Genomic DNA, 20,793 nt, shown 5'->3' with positions numbered 1-20,793 from the left:
CAGTACATTTGCATAATGACTGAAACCAGCCCGCAGAAGGAACAATGGGCTGGGAGGTCAGTTCCTTAATCTAAGGAGCCTGGAAAGAAAAAGCATCTGGACTTCTTTAAGTTGCTTGAAGACATTTCACCTCTCATCTGAGAAGCTTCTTCAGTTATAGCGTCAAATGGTGGAGAGTCCCAGATTTAAACCCTGTGGGAGTAACCCCACTGAGAGGGCCAAAGGACCCCTAATGATCCTCTAAATAATCGCATGTCAGATGGCCCAGGATGTGAGTGGGCGTTGAGGCGTCTGGGAAGGAAAAACAAAACTGGATTATAGATGGCAGACAGTTGGTGTCGTAAACCACCGCTTCTGTTCAAAGATGGTCGCTCACAGTGGACAAATGGCTTATTTTATTCCTCTTTCAAACCATCTGTCTTCTCTGTCCAAAATGTGAACATTGGCATCCTCGAAAGAGTGACCTTTGTCCTTTAGACGCAGTTGGACAGCCGAGTCTTGTCCTGTGGAGGTGGCTTTTCTATGTTGTGCCATACGTTTGTGAAGTGGCTGTTTGGTCTCTCCAATGTAGAGGTCTGGGCATTCCTCGCTACACTGTACAGCATACACCACATTGTTAAGTTTGTGTTTAGGAGTTTTGTCTTTAGGATGAACCAGTTTTGGTCTGAGTGTGTTGCTGGGTCTGAAAGAAGCTTCTCAGATGAGAGGTGAAATGTCTGTAAGCAACTTAAAGAAGTCCAGACGCTTTTCTTTCCAAGCTCCTTAGACTACGATGACCTGGATGACTGAGAACCTTCACAGTTAGTTCCTTGATCTTAATTATGCAAATTCTCATGACCATTGATCAACAACCACTGATCAATAACCATGAGTCCCATTCACAGAGAGTTGGGGAATGGCTGCAATCACAGCATTGTAAGATGGTGACAGATGTACCCTTAGGCCCCCTCCTCGATTCAGAGATGGTCTTTCCCTTTTCACGTAAATTTTCACGTTCCTCCCTGTCCAGGATGTTACATCCTCATCATTGAAAGAGTGTCACTGGCCTGTAGGTGTAAATAGACTGCAGAGTCCTGGCCTGACGAGGTGGCTCTTCTGTGTTGTAGCCAGAGGTTGTTTGGTTTCCCTGATGTATAAATCCTGACAATCCTACTGGCACTTAACAGCGTACACTATGTTACTCTATTTGTGTCGGGGGACCCGATCCTTGGGGTGGACCCATTTTTGGCGCAGCGTGTTTTGGGGTTTAAAAGCCACAGAGACCCGGTGTTTAGAAAAAATGCATCTAGACTGCTTCGATACTCCTGACATACTCCTGACATGTACGGGATAGCTATAGGTCACTATATAGTCAGCGGTTGTCCTTCTCTCCTGGAGCTTTCTTTAGGTGGCTTTTCTTTAGGTGGTAGTAGGAGGACGCAATGTGCAGACACTCAGAGGCGGAACGTAAACTGAAAAGGGTAACAAAACTAGGAATACAAAATACACTTACACAGATAGAAAACGCAGCTAGATAAGGGTAGATCGCAACGCGGACACAGAGAAACACAGGGCTTAAATACACGGAGGGAGGAATCAGGGAATGGGTAATAGGAGGGAAACACAGCTGAGGAAAACCAGGCCTAACGAGACAAAGGAAGCACAACCAGATGCATTTACATGGACTTTCAAAGTAACACAGGAAACATAACACAGACTGAACTTACAGACACAGACTCATAGGCAAGCACTACAGAGGGAACAGAGACGTGGAACCAGGGCAGACACAGACACTGACTGGACACGGGGATATAGCAGGCAGGGGAGACAGCAACTAAGGTTTACACAGAGACATAAACCATAAGACAGAACTCTAACAAAGAAAACAAAGACTAGAAATGATAAATAATATAATAAACTCAAAACCTTGGGTCAACGACCCAGGCATCCTAACATAGGCAGCCGTTGTCCTTCTCTCCTGGATCGGCTGGAGCTTTCTTTTGGCGCCTTACCAGCTTTGACAAAAGTCCAGCTGGGATAATCACATTTACTCAGGGCCTTCTTGATGTGATGTTCTTCTGCCTCCCTGGCCGCTGTGTCTGTGGGGATGGTGTTCGCTCTGTGTTGTAGCGTCCTGATTAGGGATGGGTATCATTTAGGTTTTATCCGATACCGGTGCCAAACCAGTACTTCTGAAACGGTGCCGGTGCTTAAACGGTGCTCGAACCAGTGCTTAAAGAATGGAGAACAAAATCTTTGTCCAAAAACCTCTCATGTTTTTATTTTTTGCAGTCTCTTTTTTTCTGCAAAATGATAACCAAGTTAGCCTTTTCTGTTGATACAACATGAAGGGAGTATCTGCCATCAAACAAGAAGACGGCCGCATGTAACACCGACAGTGTTTGCTAGTTCACCTTATGTGCATTAATTTAATAATGTGGTTAGCCTACTCAACGTGAATTACATACGAACAACAGTAAGCTACTCACCCAGAGAAGAATGGCTGCTGCCGCCACCATCATCATTTTTGCTACACTGGCAGGGCTAGGGCCAGGACTCTCCTCTTCGGGGATGTTGCTAACTCCGGGTCAATAACAGGCACCACATCCGCAGTAAATGTGCTTGGTGCGAGGTCTTGCAGCAAGCTATCAAATACAGTGCATTTCTCAGCTTTTAAAAAAACGCTATGCATCGCCAAGTGTTTCATCAGATTCAAGGTGTTACCTCCTTTGCACAGTATCACCTCAAAGCACTTGTTGCAGGCTGCTGAGTTTGCATCTTTTGCTGTGAAGTACAGCCAGACTTTTGACCGCTTCGCCTTGGGCATCCTCGGAAACGTAAAATGATTGGCTAGAATCTAAAGTGTATCACAGCTCAGGAAAAAAAAGCACCGAAATAAAGCACCGAAATGTGCGCTGCTTTTCGGTCTGGTTATCAGAATCAGAATCAGAATCAGAATACTTTATTGATCCCTGGGGGAAATTATTTTTTGTTACAGTGCTCCATTTTAAACCAACATTAAGACAAGACAGACAATACACTAACTAAGAATAGTACAATATATACATATATATACATACATACATACATAAGTCACTCATAAATAAATAGTTGGAAAAGAAACATGTGTAGTTGTAGCAGCAAACAGTGTGTTAAGTGGATGCGTTGTACAGGGAGATGGCCACAGGCAGGAATGATTTCCTGTGTCGTTCAGTGGTGCTTTTTGGTAATCTCAGTCTCTCACTGAACGTGCTCCTGTGACTGACCAGCATGTCATGGAGTGGGTGGGAGGTGTTATCCAACATTGTCTTTATCTTGGACAGCATCCGCCTCTCCGACACCACCTTGAGGGAGTCCAGCTCCATCCCCACAACATTGCTGGCCTTACGGATTAGTTTATTAAGTCTGTTGGCATCTGCGACCCTCAGCCTGCTCCCCCAGCATGCAACAGCATAGAGGATCGCACTGGCCACAACAGACTCATAGAAAATCCTCAGCATTTTCTGGCAGATGTTGAAGGACCTCAGTCGCCTCAAAAAATAGAGACGACTCTGGCCCTTCCTGTAAAGTGCTGTGGTGTTTGCAGCCCAGTCCAGTTTATTGTCAATGTGTACTCCAAGGTATTTATAGTCCTCCACAATGTCAACACTGACCCCCTGAATTGAAACAGGGGTCAAGTGTTTATGTCATACCGTTTATGTCAGAACCCATCCCTAATTGGGAGTGGACCTAAGGGGGCCGTGGACCCCCTAATGTTCCTCTCCATTATCACATGAGCCACGGTTAGAAAACAGGTGTGGGTCACCTGTGAAACAGGTGACCCACACAGGTTTCGGGTGAATCCATTGTGAGACCTAGCCTCAACCTATCATGTGACTTACTGAGGTGAAATGACCCAGTATGTGAATGGGTGTTAAGGCGTCTGGGAAGGATCTCAAAACTGCATTATAGATGGCAGACAGTCGGTGTCGTAAACCTGTCCCTCTGTTGAAAGATGGTCATTCACAGTGGACAAATGGCTTATTTTATTCCTCTTTCAAACCATCTGTCTTCTCTGTCCAAAATGTGGACATTGGCATCCTCTTAGGGACACTCCCAATAGGGCTTAAAAGTCTGTGACTGTCCACCAGTTGCTCTTAGAACTGAAGAAGCTGAAGAGGTGAAATGTCTTAAAGAAAAGTCCAGACACTTTTCTTTCCAAGGTTCTTAGACTACGATGACCTGGATGGCTGAGAACCTTCACGGAAAAATCTGCCTTAAATTCTTGATTACATCAATACATTACATTCGTATCAAAATGCCAATATACCATTTATCTCTTGTTATTTTCTTTAGGTACATCCACATGCATTGCATCTGGCGATCCACACTACACCAGCTTTGACAAACGCAAATATGACTTCATGGGCAACTGCAGCTATCTGATGTCTAGTCCATGCAATGACACAACTGTGCCCTACTTTGAGGTCCATACTGACAATGAAAACCGGTATAACAGGCCGACCATCTCCTATGTGAATGCCGTACATGTATACGCACAGATGATAAAGATCTCCATTCTCAAAGGTGGCACTGTGCAGGTAAGACATGAGAAGAAGAAACAGGATGTTTTGCATGTGAAAACCAATCACGCTTTCACGTTATCAGGCACTACTGCATTACAAACAAACATCATTCTGTGGTACAAACCACTGCACATGCTCAGGAACACTTCTGAAAACCACTGCAATTGACCATGGAAAGAAACTTGCACTTACACTTAGCACTTAGTTCCTCCTACGCCGAGCGACGCATCGGGCAGCTAACAATCTCCATCGATGTCGGTCAGGGGCGAATGTTTCAGCTTCGTCCCAGGCGATGTCGACTGTTTTCAGATCATCCATAAACATTCGACGTCATGTGATATTTGGTCGGCCTTGCTTTCGCTGGTTCTGCCAAAGGCTTCTTCCTGTTAAAAGACGCCTCTGTCACCAAAGTGCTTGGTCAATGGGGTCATATGATTGTTGTTTTTTTTCTCTGTATGTATTATTGTAAGGTCTATCTTACAATATAAAGCACCTTGAGGTGACTGTTTTTGTGATTTGGGGCTATATAAAAAACATTGAATTTAAATGAATTGAATTGGAGATGTCGGAGGACACCGGCAGCCTTCCCTACTCTGGAGTTGACATCTTGATCAGAGATCCCGTCATTCGAGATGATGCTGCCCAGATATGTGAAATTTTCCAACTTATCAGCACGTTATTGGTTGATTATGACGGGAACATGGGCAGTTGTGTAGCCAACTCTGAGTACCTTGGTTTTCTTGGCGCTGATTCGTAATCCGACTTCCTCACCTGCCTCTGCAAAGCTGCAGTCCATTCTTGGAGGTCTTCCGTAGTCGAGCCCAGTAGGGGCCCAGTAGCCAATTCAAAAGAATAAGGCAAAGCACTTTCCCGGGTACCGACAGCAGCGTGATGCCCCGGCAGTTGTTACAGTCACCCAAATCGCCTTTCGGGAAGTTTGGTGATAACACCTTTTGCCCATTCATAGGGTACACGCGATGTTGTCCAGCAGGCGTTTAGGGGTCTTCTAAGGGCGCCATCCAATCATCTGTCTGGACGCAGAACCGGGAGTTGGAGCAGAGACCACAAAAGGCGTCTACAAACTGCTGGGGGACTCCATATTGACGTGGGATAGCCCATAGAGTCGGCCGGTGGACGTTGTCAAAAGCTTTCTTGAAGTCATTGAAATTACCCATTCATAGGGTACATGCGATGTTGACCAGCAGGCATTTAGGGGACTTCTAAGGGCGGCATCCAACTGGGCTTTGTCGTCCTTCAGCATTGTGGGGAGGAACTCGTCCAGGCCAACATCGCTGTCTTGACTTCGGCGTTGATGATTTTTCCGATATCGACAGGAAGAAGATCCATGGAGGGTGCAAGTTCTTTGGCCTCGAACAAGTGGAGTGGCTCGGGCTGGTTTAAAGTATCGCAGAACTGTTTGGCTCAACATTGGTCTTGCTCAGCTTCAGTGAGGAGGACTCGTCCATTTTGTCTCGGATTGGGACAGAGCGGCCACTGCGAGCCCCTGTTAGATCTGGTACAATGCGATTTAATATTCGGGTATCGTTCTGGTCGACTGTTTTCTTGTGCATTCATGCCTTTGGCTTCGATCCACTTTCGCTTGCCATGCCGGCAGCTGCGTTTAACATGTCGGGCAAGAGCTGAGTTGTTCAGACATCATTGGCATGATAAAGGAACGTTTCTTTTCAGTTACAGATAGTAATGTTGTGACATGGGTAATTAAAAAATGAAAATGTTGGCTAATAATTGACCAGATTTGATGTACTCTGCCTATTTTCCCATACAGGTTAATGGGACCAATGTCAATCTGCCACTGTCTCCGTCCCCTGGTATTTCTGTGTTCAAGTCAGGAAAACACTACACTGTCTCCATGAACTTTGGTGTGACGGTTCGCTATGATGGAAACGCCTTCATGGACATCAAAGTAATCGAAGAGTGAGTGAAGACCAAATTCATGGTTTCCTTATAAAGTGGTGTTTTAATCACAAGTTCACCAGTCCAGAAATCTACATCCATACTGATACAACTAAAACTAAGCCAGGATCGGGACCATGGGAGGCTGCAATAGAAAGGGGAGATGATTACTAGGGAGCCGGAAAGTAGGGAAAACACATCAGGACTTAGTTAGAGTAGGGGGCTTACGATGGAACGGGACTGTGGGAGCTCGGGAGGGAAGTGTGGCAGTCCGTGAGCAGAAAGTCCGTGGAAATAGCGAATGGGCCAGATGATGCACCGAGTGATCCAGTTGAGCCGGAGGACAGGCAGGTGGCAGACGCCGAGTCGAAACCTGGACACAAGTAGGCAGATTAAACACAGTTCCAACCAGAAGGGAATGCACGCTTTCGTGGAAGTCTAGTTACCACTGTGGGGGGACTAACGGACTGGCGTGGAGCCTTCCATCAGTGCCAGGTTCAGTAGATCTCCGTGTAGTCACCGTGATGGAGAACAGATGTGCCGGTGATAGCCCGGGGGTGTGGCTACCCGAGCGTCACGCATTCCTCAGACACAGGACCACGGACCATGACACTATAACACATTTTCATATACTGAACATGAATCCTTTATCTGTAAGGAGTAGTAAGGTGATAAAGGCAGAGATTAATGACACAGCTAGGATATTTTATTTAAACAATGTAGCAGGGGCAACACAAACAGCTCCCTCAAAATTTCAAGATAAAATCACACAAAACTTCTAATTTCCTGACTAGTTAATTCTATGCTGATGCTATCAAACGCATCAAATGTACATGTCTGATCTTTTAGTCTTACTAATGTGTGGGGTTTAGTCTACTGCTGAAAAGAAACTTGGCTGGAATTAAAACACGTTGTAGTTCTGGCTGACTTGTTAGTCTTTCTTGCATAAGACTCTAACACAATCATTTTCTGCAATCTGCAGCTATCAGAACAAGCTGTGTGGCCTGTGTGGCAACTATGATGGAGATACCAAAGATGACTTCCGCAAACCAGATGGAAGCTTAGCTGAAAATGCCAATGACTTTGGACACAGTTGGAACATGAATCCAGAGTGAGTATTGCAGAGATGCAAGTGTAAAGAAACATTTACCATTGACAAAAGACAAATGTTCTTAAGATGATGGTCTGTCTTGACAGATGTAATAAGAAACCCAACACTACCATCCCTGAGTGCAATGAAGAAGAACAGGAACTGTATGAAAGCTCTGGATATTGTGGCATTCTGCTGGACAAAAATGGACCTTTTGCTGTGTGCCATCCCAAAGTCAACCCCAATGTATGTTCATGTAGAGGATAGTGCACATATAATGAACAAATGTGGAACCAGTCCTTATTCTGAGCTTGTTGTATTTGTCTATGTGTGTGTGCATTCAGGGTGAAAATGTGATATTAGTAATAGTGGAATAATTTGAATATGTGGTTTTAGATGGTCACACAATATAAAGCATTGTAACAAAGTGATTGTTTGTTCTCAGAATTACTTCAGGGACTGTGTCTTTGACTTGTGTGAGCTGGATGGTGCCAAGCCCATTTTGTGTGAAGCCATTGAAGCCTATGTCAATGAATGCCAAGATCGTGGGGTCAACCTTGGACCATGGAGGAATGAAACCTTCTGCCGTGAGTATTGGAAGGACAAATGATTTAATTTAGTAGTAAAATATCTTTAGGTATATCATTAGGTAAAAATCAGCTTGGCTGAGTAGTTGGGAGATAATAACACAAAGAAGTTTATGGTCAGTTTTGACTTGTGGAAGAGTACTTCATACGGGCTTCCTACTCACTAAAGTTAACTGAGGGAGTGCTGCTTTAGCATACCTAGTTGGGCAGACAACATATGCCAAGAGGCTGCAGGAGACTGGGTTACCACCAAACTCAAACAATCTAGTTACACGGAAGACAACACAGCTGGAAATGCCAAAGACGTATCTCTTTTCTTGTGAAAAGCTGTCATTTTATATTTTAACCAGCACATACTTTTGTTTCCTATCACTAACTTCAACCTCTTGTGGTCTGCTTAGCACTGAGCTGTCCCCCAAACAGCCACTACGAACCTTGTGCAGATCCTTGTCAGGAAACATGCTTTGGAAAACCCCCCTCCTGCTCTGGTCCCTGCTCTGAGTCCTGTGTGTGTGATCCCAGCTATGTCCTGAGTGCTGGCAAGTGCGTTAAGGAGAACATGTGTGGCTGCAACCACACGAACGGCCAGTATTATGAGGTATGGTGAAGTGGGTCTGATAGGCCGGCAGTGAATCATTTGGTCCTTTGTATTTCAAGTCAGGTCACTTGCAGTCTCTTTATGTCCTCTCTAAAACAACATTTTCATACATACATGCATAAAAGGATCTACAAAGAATCATCTGTGCCTGCTATGCTTAATTGTCAATTTTGTTGTCTGTTTGTCAGCCTGGAGAGGAGTTTTTTGAGGAAGACTGCAAGCGAAAATGTTGGTGTGGTGCAGCTGGAATTACCTGTGAAGCCTCTGAATGCCCCCCAATGCATGAATGTAAACTTCAGGATGGAGAGCTGGGCTGCTATCCTACGAGTATGTTTGTAATGTTCACACCTAAAAAAAACACAGCAAAGCTGTAGCCATTATATTCTAAGTAGGTTTCCAGATCTCTTGGGTTGGACTGCCAACCTGAAAAGTTTTGCAACTGTGTTTGACGTGATGCTGTAGACTTTGTCAAAGTTCTCAAACTAGCATTTTCTATCCCTGCTCTAATATACATAATTAGATTGAGTAATGGAAGATAGAGAAGCACAAACCACAGGTGTCTTTTACTTTCAATAACAGTGAAATATTTATGTGTGTGTTGCTGTTATGTTTCTTTTGCTCTCTTCTGTACAGTTTGTCTATAACAACACGTGTTACATGCATTTCTTTATAATACAAAATCACAGAATTGCAGAAAATTTTTGTCTAGTCAGGAAAGGACATATTCTTTGCATCTTTTTTAATGCCAGTACAAGTCCAAAGCAGCAGTGAACTGCACTGTTATTAGGTAATTGTTCTACAGTGGCTTCATCTGTGTTTCAGTCTGATGTTCCTGATGTTTTTCCCCTCTCTCAGGTTTTCAGGATTGTGTAGTTTCTGGGGATCCACACTACAACACCTTTGACAAGAAGTACTACAGCTTCATGGGAACCTGTACTTACACACTGGCCAGAAGCTGTAGGAACAGCACAGGTACACACTATTTTGAGACATTTATTCATTAAGATGTTTGGGTTTCATTGCACCTGTTCTAGTCTTGCCACACCACACGCACAAATTAAAGTTTAAATGAGCTAAATTTACTCATTTATTATTTTCATCGCAAAGCATGACAGATGTTGTTTTCATTCACGTTTGCTGCAAAGAGAAGACACTGAATGTCAGTGGTGGTTTGTATGTTAATGCCAATATTCACCTTTAATATAAACACACAATATTCCTGATTGTCGTGGTCTTCCCTGTGCAGGCCCTTGGTTCTCTGTGGAGGCAAAGAATGAAGAGAGAGGAGTTGCAGGAGTGTCATACCTGAGGAAGCTATATGTGACAGTGGATGGAATTACTGTGACCCTGATGAAGAGCAGTAGAACACTGGTCAGTATATGAATGAATTACTATCTCTTGTATTTCCCATCTTTAAGTAAAATGTGTGCCAGCAGACATCCCACACAGTAGTTGTATCATCACCATGTATGTCTTATGTCTACACATAACTGACATTTTAGCAAAGAACTCAAATTATATCTTTAGTTACTTTGTTGCTAACAACATGTAAAAAAAACAAAACAGATTTTTCCCATTTTGTCAGTTGAATCTATGCCAAAGATAACACAGTGTGATAGGCATAAAGCAATGTCTGTCTTGCTTGTTAAAACTATACAAAGTCTGTTTTTGCCTGATATACTGCACATTGCACACTCTTTGTACTTTTATACTCCCTGACCTGTCCACCAATTAGACGTTTACACAGTCTGTTTAACATCTTTATATTCTTATATTCTTAACATCTTTTTCTTCATCACTGAATCAGGTGAACGGAGTACGGGTGGCTCTGCCCCACTCCCCCTCTCCTCTCATGTCTATTAGTCTTGCTGGTCAGTTCATCACGCTTCAAACATCCTTTGGCTTGAGGGTGCGTTGGGATGGAAACCATTATGCCCAGATCTCAGTTCCCAGGTTAGTATAAATATTGGTTTGAACTATTTTGATATTGTAGAACTTATTTTTATTTGCTTCACACATTCATACAATACACCTGACCACTGTCTCCATTGCTCCATCATTCTTTTTTTGATGACCACTTTCCTCCGATGCAACCATAACCTAACGATCTGAAGAAACTCTGATAGATAACGATCTAAACTGCTGAACATCACCAGTTGTTTTATGTATGTTGTGAAAACAAAGCAGTCCATTTGTGTGCATATTGTGGACTTATGCAACTTTTAATATATACTAACGATGCCCTGGTTTATTGTATCAGGGATCTTTGCATTCTCTTCATTTGTTTCTAGAATTACAATAAAAGGCCAAGCAACACCTTATGAAACATTGCAAATATTCTTAAGCTTGTCTTATTTTAATCCTACATATCCTACCTTGACTTTGTTCTACCAGCTCCTACTATGACCAAATGTGTGGCCTTTGTGGTGACTATGATGGGAACCCAGACAATGACTTCACTAAACCAGATGGCACTGTGGCAGGAAATAGTAATGACTTTGGGAACAGCTGGCAGACCAAAGACGATGAAGATGACTCGTGAGTTCCAACATATCTATCTTTCTGTCTTTTGGATTTCTTCTGGTTATGTCTTTCGTTACCTTGCTGTCGGACTCTTTCTGACAAACTGAAGAGGATGTAACTGTGTTTTGTATTTGTATTGACCAGATGTACCCCAGGAACAAAGCCTGATCCAGACTGTGACCCCAATTTGGAAGCTGAAGTTGTAAAACCAGAGAAATGTGGTAAAATTACAGACCCTACTGGACCCTTCCGGTAAGAATTCACAACCCCTCCACTTTTGGTTATCGACTTGGTTAAACTGATGGGATTCCTGGGATTTTACAACGTTTTTTTCCTGACCTTATAAAATCATGAACTAGATGGCAGCATGCCTGGTAATCACCCAACTGACCTGTAAAATATGAATAAATATTTTCAATACTATTACTGTAATGCTGTAATGAACCCTTCTGGCACTGGGATGCCAGTTTCGTTCTTTGTCCCTCATTCTCAAACGCAGCAGCAAGTTTTTACCAATGACTTGCCAGTTTATCTCTATCTATCGTTGCAAAACACCTGGGATACCAGGTTCTTTCTATAACCCTCCTTTGCAAATACAACAGTGAGCTTTTGGCACCAGGATGCCAAGTTATTATTCCTCATTTGCAAATGCATCAACAAGGTTTTCTACCCAGGAGATTCCAGTTTCCCTTCACCTCTATCCCTCCCTCGCACAATGCAGCAGCATGCTTCTTGGCACTAGGATGTCAGGCTTTCTTTCTCTATCCCTCCTTCACAAATGCAGGAGCAAGCTTTTAGCACCGGGTTGCCAGTTCCTCTTCCGTCCCTCCCCTTTTCACAAAAATGCAGCAGCATGTGTTTTGGCACTGGAATGCCATGTTTTCTTTCTCTTTTCCTCCTTTACAAATCCAGCCGAATGCTTTTTGCAATGGTATTCCAGGTTCTATTTCTCTGTCCGTCTTTTTCAAATTCGCCAGCATACATCAGGTACCGGGATGCCAGGTTCTTTTCCTTCATTTGCAGTAGCAAGCTTTTCTTCCCTCTATCTCTCCTGAGCAAAATGCAGCAGCGTGCTTTTTGGAACCTGGAAGCCAGTATCTCTTTCCCACTTTCCCCAATAACTTGGATGCCAGGGTCCATGCATCTATCTATCTTTCCCAAAACATAACAATGCACATTCCTGACACCGTATTGCCAGTCTTTGTCTCCATATCGATCATTTTCAAACACACCAGTAAAAGCTTTTACGAGCCGTCAAGCCATTGCCTGATGTCTTAAAATACAGACATGCATCCATCCAGCCTCCACACCAGTCGAGCCACGTTGCCACTCGATCAGGGGTTCTCCTCATTCAAGCTATTAAGGTCTTTCGTTGTCTGAAATCTGCTTTGATGTCTTCTCCCACCATTCCTTCGTAATTTTCCAAGCTCAACCACTCTACTCTCTGGAATCCTTGACCATCTTCTCTCTGCGCTTCTCTTTTGTCCTGCTTTCCTTCTTCCACTTCAACCTGTAGCGGCAGATGGCTGTCCTTCCATGGGAATGGTTTTGCCAGAGGTTTCTTCCTGTTAAAAGGAGTTGTTCCTTCCCACTGTCGCCAAAGTGCGTGCTCATAGTTAGTCATATGATTGTTGGGTTGTTTCTGTAGGTATTACTGCAGGGTCTACCTTACATATAAAGCGCCTTGAGGCAATTGTTGTTGTGATTTGGGGCTGTATAAATAAATTGAATTGAAAAATTGAATTATTACTGCAGAGGTCTTTCACCTTCACAATGCACAATTATTGCTGCTTCTAGGGGATGCCTTCTTTGGGGATCTGCCAGCCCAGGAGCCACCGCCAGTCCCCAGCGAGGCCTTCCCCAAACCGCAGTTCAATTCATGTTTAAGCCATTCACCTTTATTCACTGGCCCCAGCTAGTGAATTGTTGCTAAACTTATGCAACAGTTGTTGACTGTTTCACCACCAAATGTAGCTTTTTTGTTTGTTCGAACTCAGATTTTCAGTATATATGAGCCTCTGCCTTTTCCTACCTAAGCTAAGTGAGTGCTTTTCTCTGTTACAGGGAGTGCATCAGTGTAGTTAATCCCACTCCATTCTTCCAAAGCTGTGTGTATGACATGTGTCAGTTCAACGGCCAGCAGCACGTGCTGTGTGACCAGCTCCAGGCCTACACTGACGCATGTCATAGTGCTGGAGCCAAAGTCTACCAATGGAGAACTCCAGACTTCTGCCGTAAGTTTGAATCTGAGATATACCAAATATATCTAAATGATATATGATATATAAAACATAGTCACAGTGATATCACCCATTGGCTTGATAAGCCCCATTCTGAAGCATAAATGAATAAAGACTTGAATAATACCTTTTCATTTTGGAAAAATGAGCCTTCAGCATTTTCCCTTTTAAATGGGGTGCATGCCATAGCTTCTCCATTTGGAAGTTGTCTCCACCTGTAAATATAACCACGATATATTACATCCTGCTCACCAACATTATAATTGAACTTATAATCATATTTATAATTGTATAGGGAGGAGAGTTTAAGATACAGTGCACAATGCTGAAACCAATGTAAAATATTCAATGCAGTTAATATTATCCTTGCTTTCATTTATGACACTGAGTTAAATCAATATGAGATACGTAGGTGCCCTGTCTTTGAATCATCCTACTCCCCACTCCCTTCTCTGTTGCTATTTGTCCACCATTGTTCCCTCTCATTATTGTTCATCCCTGTGTTTGTCCACACAGCTCTGACCTGTCCTCCCAATAGCTCCTACTCCCTTTGTGTGAGTTCATGTCCTGAGACATGTCTTGGTGTGGTGGGACCACCTGGCTGTGAGGAAGTGTGTGTAGAGGGTTGTGAGTGTAACCCTGGCTTCATTCTCAGTGATGACAAATGTGTGGAACTGAGAGACTGTGGTTGTGTGGACCCCAGTGGAACCTATCACCCTGTAAGTGGAAACAGCCTCCAAACAATTAAAACCATATTCCATTTACCTTTAAAATGTGCTAAGCTCATGCTAACATCATTTTCAGTTCTCTTTATGACTTCAACAGGAGAGACGCCAAAAGACACAAAGACCCTACAGTACAAAAGAAATTAAAACTCAACTAAATTAAGGGTGCATAGACTGCAGTGAACTGTTGGCACACAAATATTGGTTTTACAACAAAGATTTTTACTTTCAACTTATCAAGCACAGGTTATATTTATTATGCTGTATTTTGCCTGAATTTAAAAGACACTGGTGTTATAGAATTTGTATTTATGTCACAGCATTTACATACTGGTGCCACCACAATTAGCAAGCCCAAAATCAATAAATAAATGAGTAAAGGTTGGCCTAATTAGTTAGTGGCATACAGAATCCCTGGTTTGCATCCAAATGTATATTTATATACATTTTGATACATTTATATTTATATATTTATTTATCATTTTTGATCTTTCCCACAAATTTCCCACGTGTGGGACTAATAAAGGTTATCTTATCTTATCTTATCTTTATATTCGTGTGATGTATAAGAGAGAATTACATGACAGAATTTTGATTGTTTTTTGCATTCTGTGTACATTTGTCAGGTGGGCGATGACTGGTACTTGGAGGGTTGTGAACAAAAGTGTATGTGTCACAGTGGAGGTCTGCTACAGTGTCATAACACCAGCTGTAACCCAACTACTGAGAGCTGCCAACTACAAGATGGAGAATATGAATGCCACCCTCTGGGTATGTTAATCACACAGCTTCACATACATCTAAAGATTATTATTTCATTTAACATATCTGACATCTCAGTGCATTATCCATTTTATATAGTTCCACTGAAATCTGCATTTGTTTTGCTCATCATGGTAAATGATAAAGTAACTCCCTGCCTTCTTTGTTCAGGAAATGGTATCTGCTCAGTTTCTGGTGATCCTCACTACATAACCTTTGATAAACGTACTCACCATTACATGGGTTCATGCTCCTACACCTTGACCAAACTCTGCAATGTCTCCTCTGGCTTGCCACATTTCACGGTCCATACCCAGAATGAGCACAGAGGAAGTAATAAGAAGGTTTCCTATGTGAGGGCTGTGGTGATCAATGTGAATGGTATCACTGTCATCCTTGGCAAGGGACACACGGTCCAGGTAGGCAGAGGGTTCTTCCAGTCACTCATACAATAAACAGTATCTCTGTTTGCTATCTTAGTGCTTTTACCCATTTTATTTACTACCAACTGAATAATTTTAAGGCCAATATGTACAGCCTAGACCTATTGGAACAAGAACCACTTGTAAGATTTTCTTTAAATCTCTTCATAATCAGATTTAAGATTTTTATAATCTGCAGCAGTCAAAATAAAACACAATTTTTAAAAAATTAAACTAGTTCTCCACCAAATTTAAATCAACAGAATGCAAGTATAACAAAGCTATATTTATAGCAGCCTCTTTACTGAATGTGTTTTCCTAACATGTGTTTTAATAACAGATTCAGCCTCGTCTCAGTAGAAGGTGGAAACTGTCCCCTGCTGCATTTGTATATAAAGATGGTTGATTTAAAGGAAAAGTCTACTGTAGAGGAACAAAGAACAAGTACACATAATAAGCTGTGTTTTTCTGGCAATAATATTGTGATCTCTGGCTGTTGTCAGGTCAATGGCACTGCGGTTGTTCCACCTGTTACCTCCATCAGGGGAGTTAAGATCTACTTGAGTGGAAAGTTTGTTGTCTTAGAAACATCTTTTAATCTGAGGGTGCGTTTTGATGGAAACCATCATGCTGATGTCACTTTGCCAACTTCCTACAATGGCCTACTCTGTGGGATGTGTGGTAAGAGCCAGTGCAATTATTTGCTGTTGTTCCTTACTAAGTGAATAAAACACAGGATTTGACTAATTAAAATAGAGTGATTTTGAATATCTGTTGTCTCCACAGGAAATTTCAATGGGAACCCTAACGATGACAACTTGAAACCAGATAACACACCAGCTGCTAACACCAATGAGCTAGGAGACAGCTGGCAGGTTGCTGACTCAGACCCCGAGTGAGTCACATTACAGAAAACAGAATATAAGACCTTTAATTTTATCTATTTGTAGATTTTCATTTCTTCATCATTATGTCAATACAAGAATTGTTGATCCTACTTTATTCCTAAGTTCCTTTTATTTCATTGTCATTCGGCTTTGACTGCTACGTCTGCATTAAATATCGCTATTAAACTTTTCAAGTTCTTCCCAGAAATTGTCCTGTACATGTCACCAGTCTCCTGCTAATCTTAGCCTTAGAATTACCAAGCACAAACATGTTGACTCCATTGCAATGAATTCTCCCATTTCCTCTCAGCTGTACTGATGGTACAGAAGAAGAAGATTGTGATGTAAAGGTGGAGGAAGAGGCCACGAAGCCTACCAGCTGTGGCATGATCACTGATCCCAACGGTATGAAAAACACATATGTGTGTGCACGCGCTCTCTCTCGCTCTCTCACTAAGATACACACACACACGCACACATAAAAGAATGTTATCATTACAACTAATAGTCTAATATCATCTACCCATCTATCTATCCATCCATCCATCCATCCATCCATCTATGGTCCTGGGGGCAGTAGTTTAAGGAGACAAGCCCAGACTTTCCTCATCCTAGTCAGCTCTTCTGACATTAATAAGTTATATTTCCAGCGATCTCTCACTCCAACAAGTCCTGGAACTGACCCGCCTCCTTCAATCACAGAATACCTTAACTCAAATGTGTCCAGGTGGCATCCTAGTCAATGCCCGAACCACCTAATTGGCTCCTTTGAATGTGGAGGAGCTGCCACTCTACTCCAAGCTCTTCACCCTATCTTGGAGCCCAGCCACCCTTCGAAGGAAGCTCATTTCCGCCGCTTATGTACATAACCTCATTTTTTTCGGTCGCTACCCAGAGCTCTGAACCGTAGGTCAGGGAAGGATCATAGATTACCCAGATGCTATCCCAATCCGTCTGTCAAATCAATTAAATTTTATTTGTACAGCCACAAATCACAATAACAGTTGCCTCAAGGCACTTTATATTGAAAGGTAGACCCTACAATAATACATATGCACAAGATCCCAAGACCCCTGAACTCATCCCTGACCTGGAGTGAGTGCTCCACCTTTATCTGGCTGAGAACCGTGGTCTTGGACTTGGAGGTTCTCGCTTTACACTCAGCTGCGAAACGTTCCAGTGGAAGCTGGAGCTCACCATGTGATGAACAACAAAATCTGCAAAAGGCAAAGATGGAATCCTGATGCCACCAAATGGACAGCCTTCATTACTTGGCTGTGCCGAGATATTCTTACATAAAAACTATGAACAGAATCAGTGAGAAAGGCCGCCCCTGGCAGCCTACCACTGATTTTCCCAGGGAGGGTGAGAAATGTGATCCCTTATAGTTGGTGCACAGACTCTGCTTCCATTACAGAAGACCTGACTGTAGGATTGAGGATTGTTTGCCATTTTAATGGACTCACCAAACTCCTCCTTTTTCATCTACTGCCTTTCACTCCATTTGGCCCGCAGGTACCTGTTGGATGCCTGTAAATACTAAATAGACTGATTCTTATATGATGCTTTGTATTGTCACAAGCACGTGACTAGAACACACAAACTCCTCCACTGAAACAATATGCTGGTTTACAGAGTGTACTTAATCTTATTAAGCACTGACATTTGATGACTTCAGCACCCTTGTAGACAAAACATGGCTCTCAGCACAAGCCAGGAACTGTGGAAGCGATGCTTGGGAAATGATATGACGTATACATGCAGTAAAACAACCAATTGGTTTGGTGATGTGAAATATAGATATGTGCTGTTAGCTGAAGTAAGCCCTTCATGCCTTTTTCCCACTTTGTATATGTCTCACATATATTAAACAATCTTTACATTTACCTTAAAACTTTTGGGCTGGCCTCTCTGATATATATCACTGTTAGGCTAGACAATGTGGTGAAAATCATCCCCAAGCAGTCGCTTCAACTACACTTTGTTCTATCTTTGATCTTAACCTCAGGAATCTTTAAGCCCTGCCACTCTGTTGTATCCCCTGAGCCATACTTTGAGAGTTGTGTATTCGACATGTGTGCCACTGGAGGTGAGACCGTGGCTCTGTGCCAGGCCATAGAGACCTACGCCGACATGTGTGCTGCTGCAGGAGTCCCCATCGAATGGAGGACGAACACCTTCTGTCGTGAGTCCTGTTTTTCTTTGTGTGTGTATAGAGAAAAAATAGGATCTTAAGTAATACTTTTTCCATTGCTACCAAACGTATTACTAAAGTAATAATAACAATATTAGATGTTTCCCTGAGAAATCAGTGCCTTCATTTTGAGCGTGACAAAATGATCAGTTTAAATATAAAAAGTTGAGTATAAAGTAAGAAAATCCCCATGATTTGTCCAATACACCCAGGTCATCTTCCACTTTCTTTACTACTAGTTACATTATAGTACGTAGTTTATATTTCCATTTAAAACTGCAGCGTCTGCTGTCTAACAGAGGTTACATACGCTTGATTTTTAGGTGCTAAGGAATAATGCTTATATGCCGCTTTATGGGAAACACAAAGGTTTATTGGTCCACAGAAACATATAGTGGACATTCCAGACCCTCCCAGATTTCAAGAAAATTTACCAATATTTGTTTGTTTGTTTTTTTCAGAAAAATATCCTGGTGAAAATAGTGCAGTTTAAACTATATACTCTCATTTGTTTCACTTTCACTAGGTTACATCTCTCACAACGTTTAGATAATTCCACTGCGAGCACCAAAACTGTCCCTCTTCTGAGTTAGGGGCCAACAATGGTTCAAAAAGAAATGCTGTACACAAACTTTATGAGTTTTGCTGTAACATGTTTCCTGTAGACAAATACAACCTTCTTTTTGTTTATAGCTATGTAACAACTGTTGTGCATTTTTACAAACAACCCTAAAAATTGCTTGACTCCCTCCAGCTCTGAAGTGCCCCCCAGGCAGTCATTACACCTCATGTGGCCCTGCATGTCCTCAGCCGAGCTGTCAGAACCCTGCAGGACACGGCGGCTCTTGCGATCTTCCCTGTGTGGAGGGCTGCATCTGTGACACTGGCCTCATCCTCAGCGGAGACAAATGTGTCCCAATCAGCCAGTGTGGATGCACTGATGGTGATGGGAAATACAGGCCGGTGGGTGTGCAGTGGGAGATTTTCCTTTTTGCAAGAAATTGTGTTTTATGTAAGGGTGCATTAAACTTTTTTGGTATATGTTTAGGTTGGAGACACTTGGTTCACAAAGGCTGACTGCTCAGAGCAATGCAAGTGTGCTGGAAACAACAACATCAGCTGTGAGTCTTGGCAGTGCAGCCCTGCACAGGAGTGCAAAGTGGTGGAAGGAGTACTAGGCTGTCATTCTACAGGTAAACTGAACGAAGGGCTGGATAATTACATGTTCACGTCACCTAAAGCTGTGTCAGTGTATGTTTTTGCCCTTTTACCGAGTCTCATATCCGACCTCAGGTAAAGGAGTGTGTCATGTAGCTGGAGATCCGCACTACTACACTTTTGATGGTGTGATGCATACGTTCATGGGAACTTGCACATATACTCTGGTGGAGGTATGGGAGCAGTTTAACTTACTTTGTACACAACAGATATTCCTGTGGCGCTGTTTTGTCTTTGAAAACAAAATATACACTATTTTAAAGGTGTGCAACGCCACCCAAGTCACTCCTTTCAACATAGTGGCTAAGAATGAGGAACGTGGTCAACCAGAGGCATCATATGTTCGCTCTGTGAAAGTCACCCTGTACCCTGGCACTGTTATTGAACTGCAAAAGGGCCGCAGAGTTCTGGTATGTGACATAGTTTATGATTTTACAGACATTCAAATATAGAGGAACTACGCCATACTGAAACAATCAGCAGCTGACATGATTTCACTTTTCTGTGCTCAGGTGAACGGACAGCGGGTGAAAACCCCAGTTTCCGTTGACTTGGCTGGAGCTAAAGTGATAACCAGTGGAGCCTATAGTCTGCTGGACACAAACTTTGGTCTACAGGTGAAATTTGACGGAGTCCATCACGTTGAGATCACTGTTCCAGGAGAATATTTTGATAAGGTATCAGAAATTAAGACCATGTTTTCTAGTGTCTGCATCACAACTCTTTCAATGTCAAGTCACATGAGGAAATTAAAAATTACAAATTGTGTATGCTAGTCATGGCTGCTTGTAGTAGCTGCTCTGCTGTATATTACAGAAACATTGCAATAACCTTGTTCCACTGGCCTCTTCTCCAGGTGTGTGGCATGTGTGGAAACTACAACCAGAACCCCTCTGATGACAACCTAATGCCCAACAAGAAACCAGCCAAGGATGACATTGAACTGGGAAACAGCTGGAAATCAAATGGAGACAGTGATCCTGGGTCAGTGGGTAACAACCAGTGAACAACTTTTAGTGTTGTTATGCGGATATTAGTTGTAACTCTATCCGGTCTTTAAGTGATGACATGTTGAATCCTGCTTCCAGG

At 42.6% G+C, this 20,793-nt stretch overlaps 1 protein-coding gene across 1 annotated transcript in view; it reads left to right on the top strand.

Annotated features, from left to right (window-relative positions):
- The window catches only part of zanl (zonadhesin, like), a 37,616-nt gene that overhangs the window by 7,006 nt on the left and 9,817 nt on the right, over positions 1-20,793 (top strand). The window contains 26 exon segments of the mRNA XM_026151136.1: positions 4,315-4,559; positions 6,331-6,479; positions 7,441-7,569; positions 7,656-7,794; positions 7,994-8,135; positions 8,537-8,733; positions 8,922-9,060; positions 9,589-9,705; positions 9,980-10,104; positions 10,541-10,686; positions 11,128-11,271; positions 11,401-11,508; positions 13,321-13,490; positions 14,013-14,215; positions 14,848-14,992; positions 15,155-15,402; positions 15,909-16,086; positions 16,192-16,300; positions 16,603-16,697; positions 18,301-18,477; positions 19,241-19,449; positions 19,535-19,679; positions 19,780-19,877; positions 19,968-20,114; positions 20,217-20,381; positions 20,561-20,688. Of these exon segments, the coding sequence (XP_026006921.1) occupies positions 4,315-4,559; positions 6,331-6,479; positions 7,441-7,569; positions 7,656-7,794; positions 7,994-8,135; positions 8,537-8,733; positions 8,922-9,060; positions 9,589-9,705; positions 9,980-10,104; positions 10,541-10,686; positions 11,128-11,271; positions 11,401-11,508; positions 13,321-13,490; positions 14,013-14,215; positions 14,848-14,992; positions 15,155-15,402; positions 15,909-16,086; positions 16,192-16,300; positions 16,603-16,697; positions 18,301-18,477; positions 19,241-19,449; positions 19,535-19,679; positions 19,780-19,877; positions 19,968-20,114; positions 20,217-20,381; positions 20,561-20,688 (3,997 nt within the window).

Source organism: Astatotilapia calliptera, chromosome 3, assembly GCF_900246225.1.
Source record: "Astatotilapia calliptera chromosome 3, fAstCal1.2, whole genome shotgun sequence".
Classification (NCBI taxonomy): Eukaryota; Metazoa; Chordata; class Actinopteri; order Cichliformes; family Cichlidae; genus Astatotilapia; species Astatotilapia calliptera.
The sequence above is the reverse complement of the archived record's forward strand: the minus strand, read 5'-3'. Positions and strand labels throughout refer to the sequence as shown.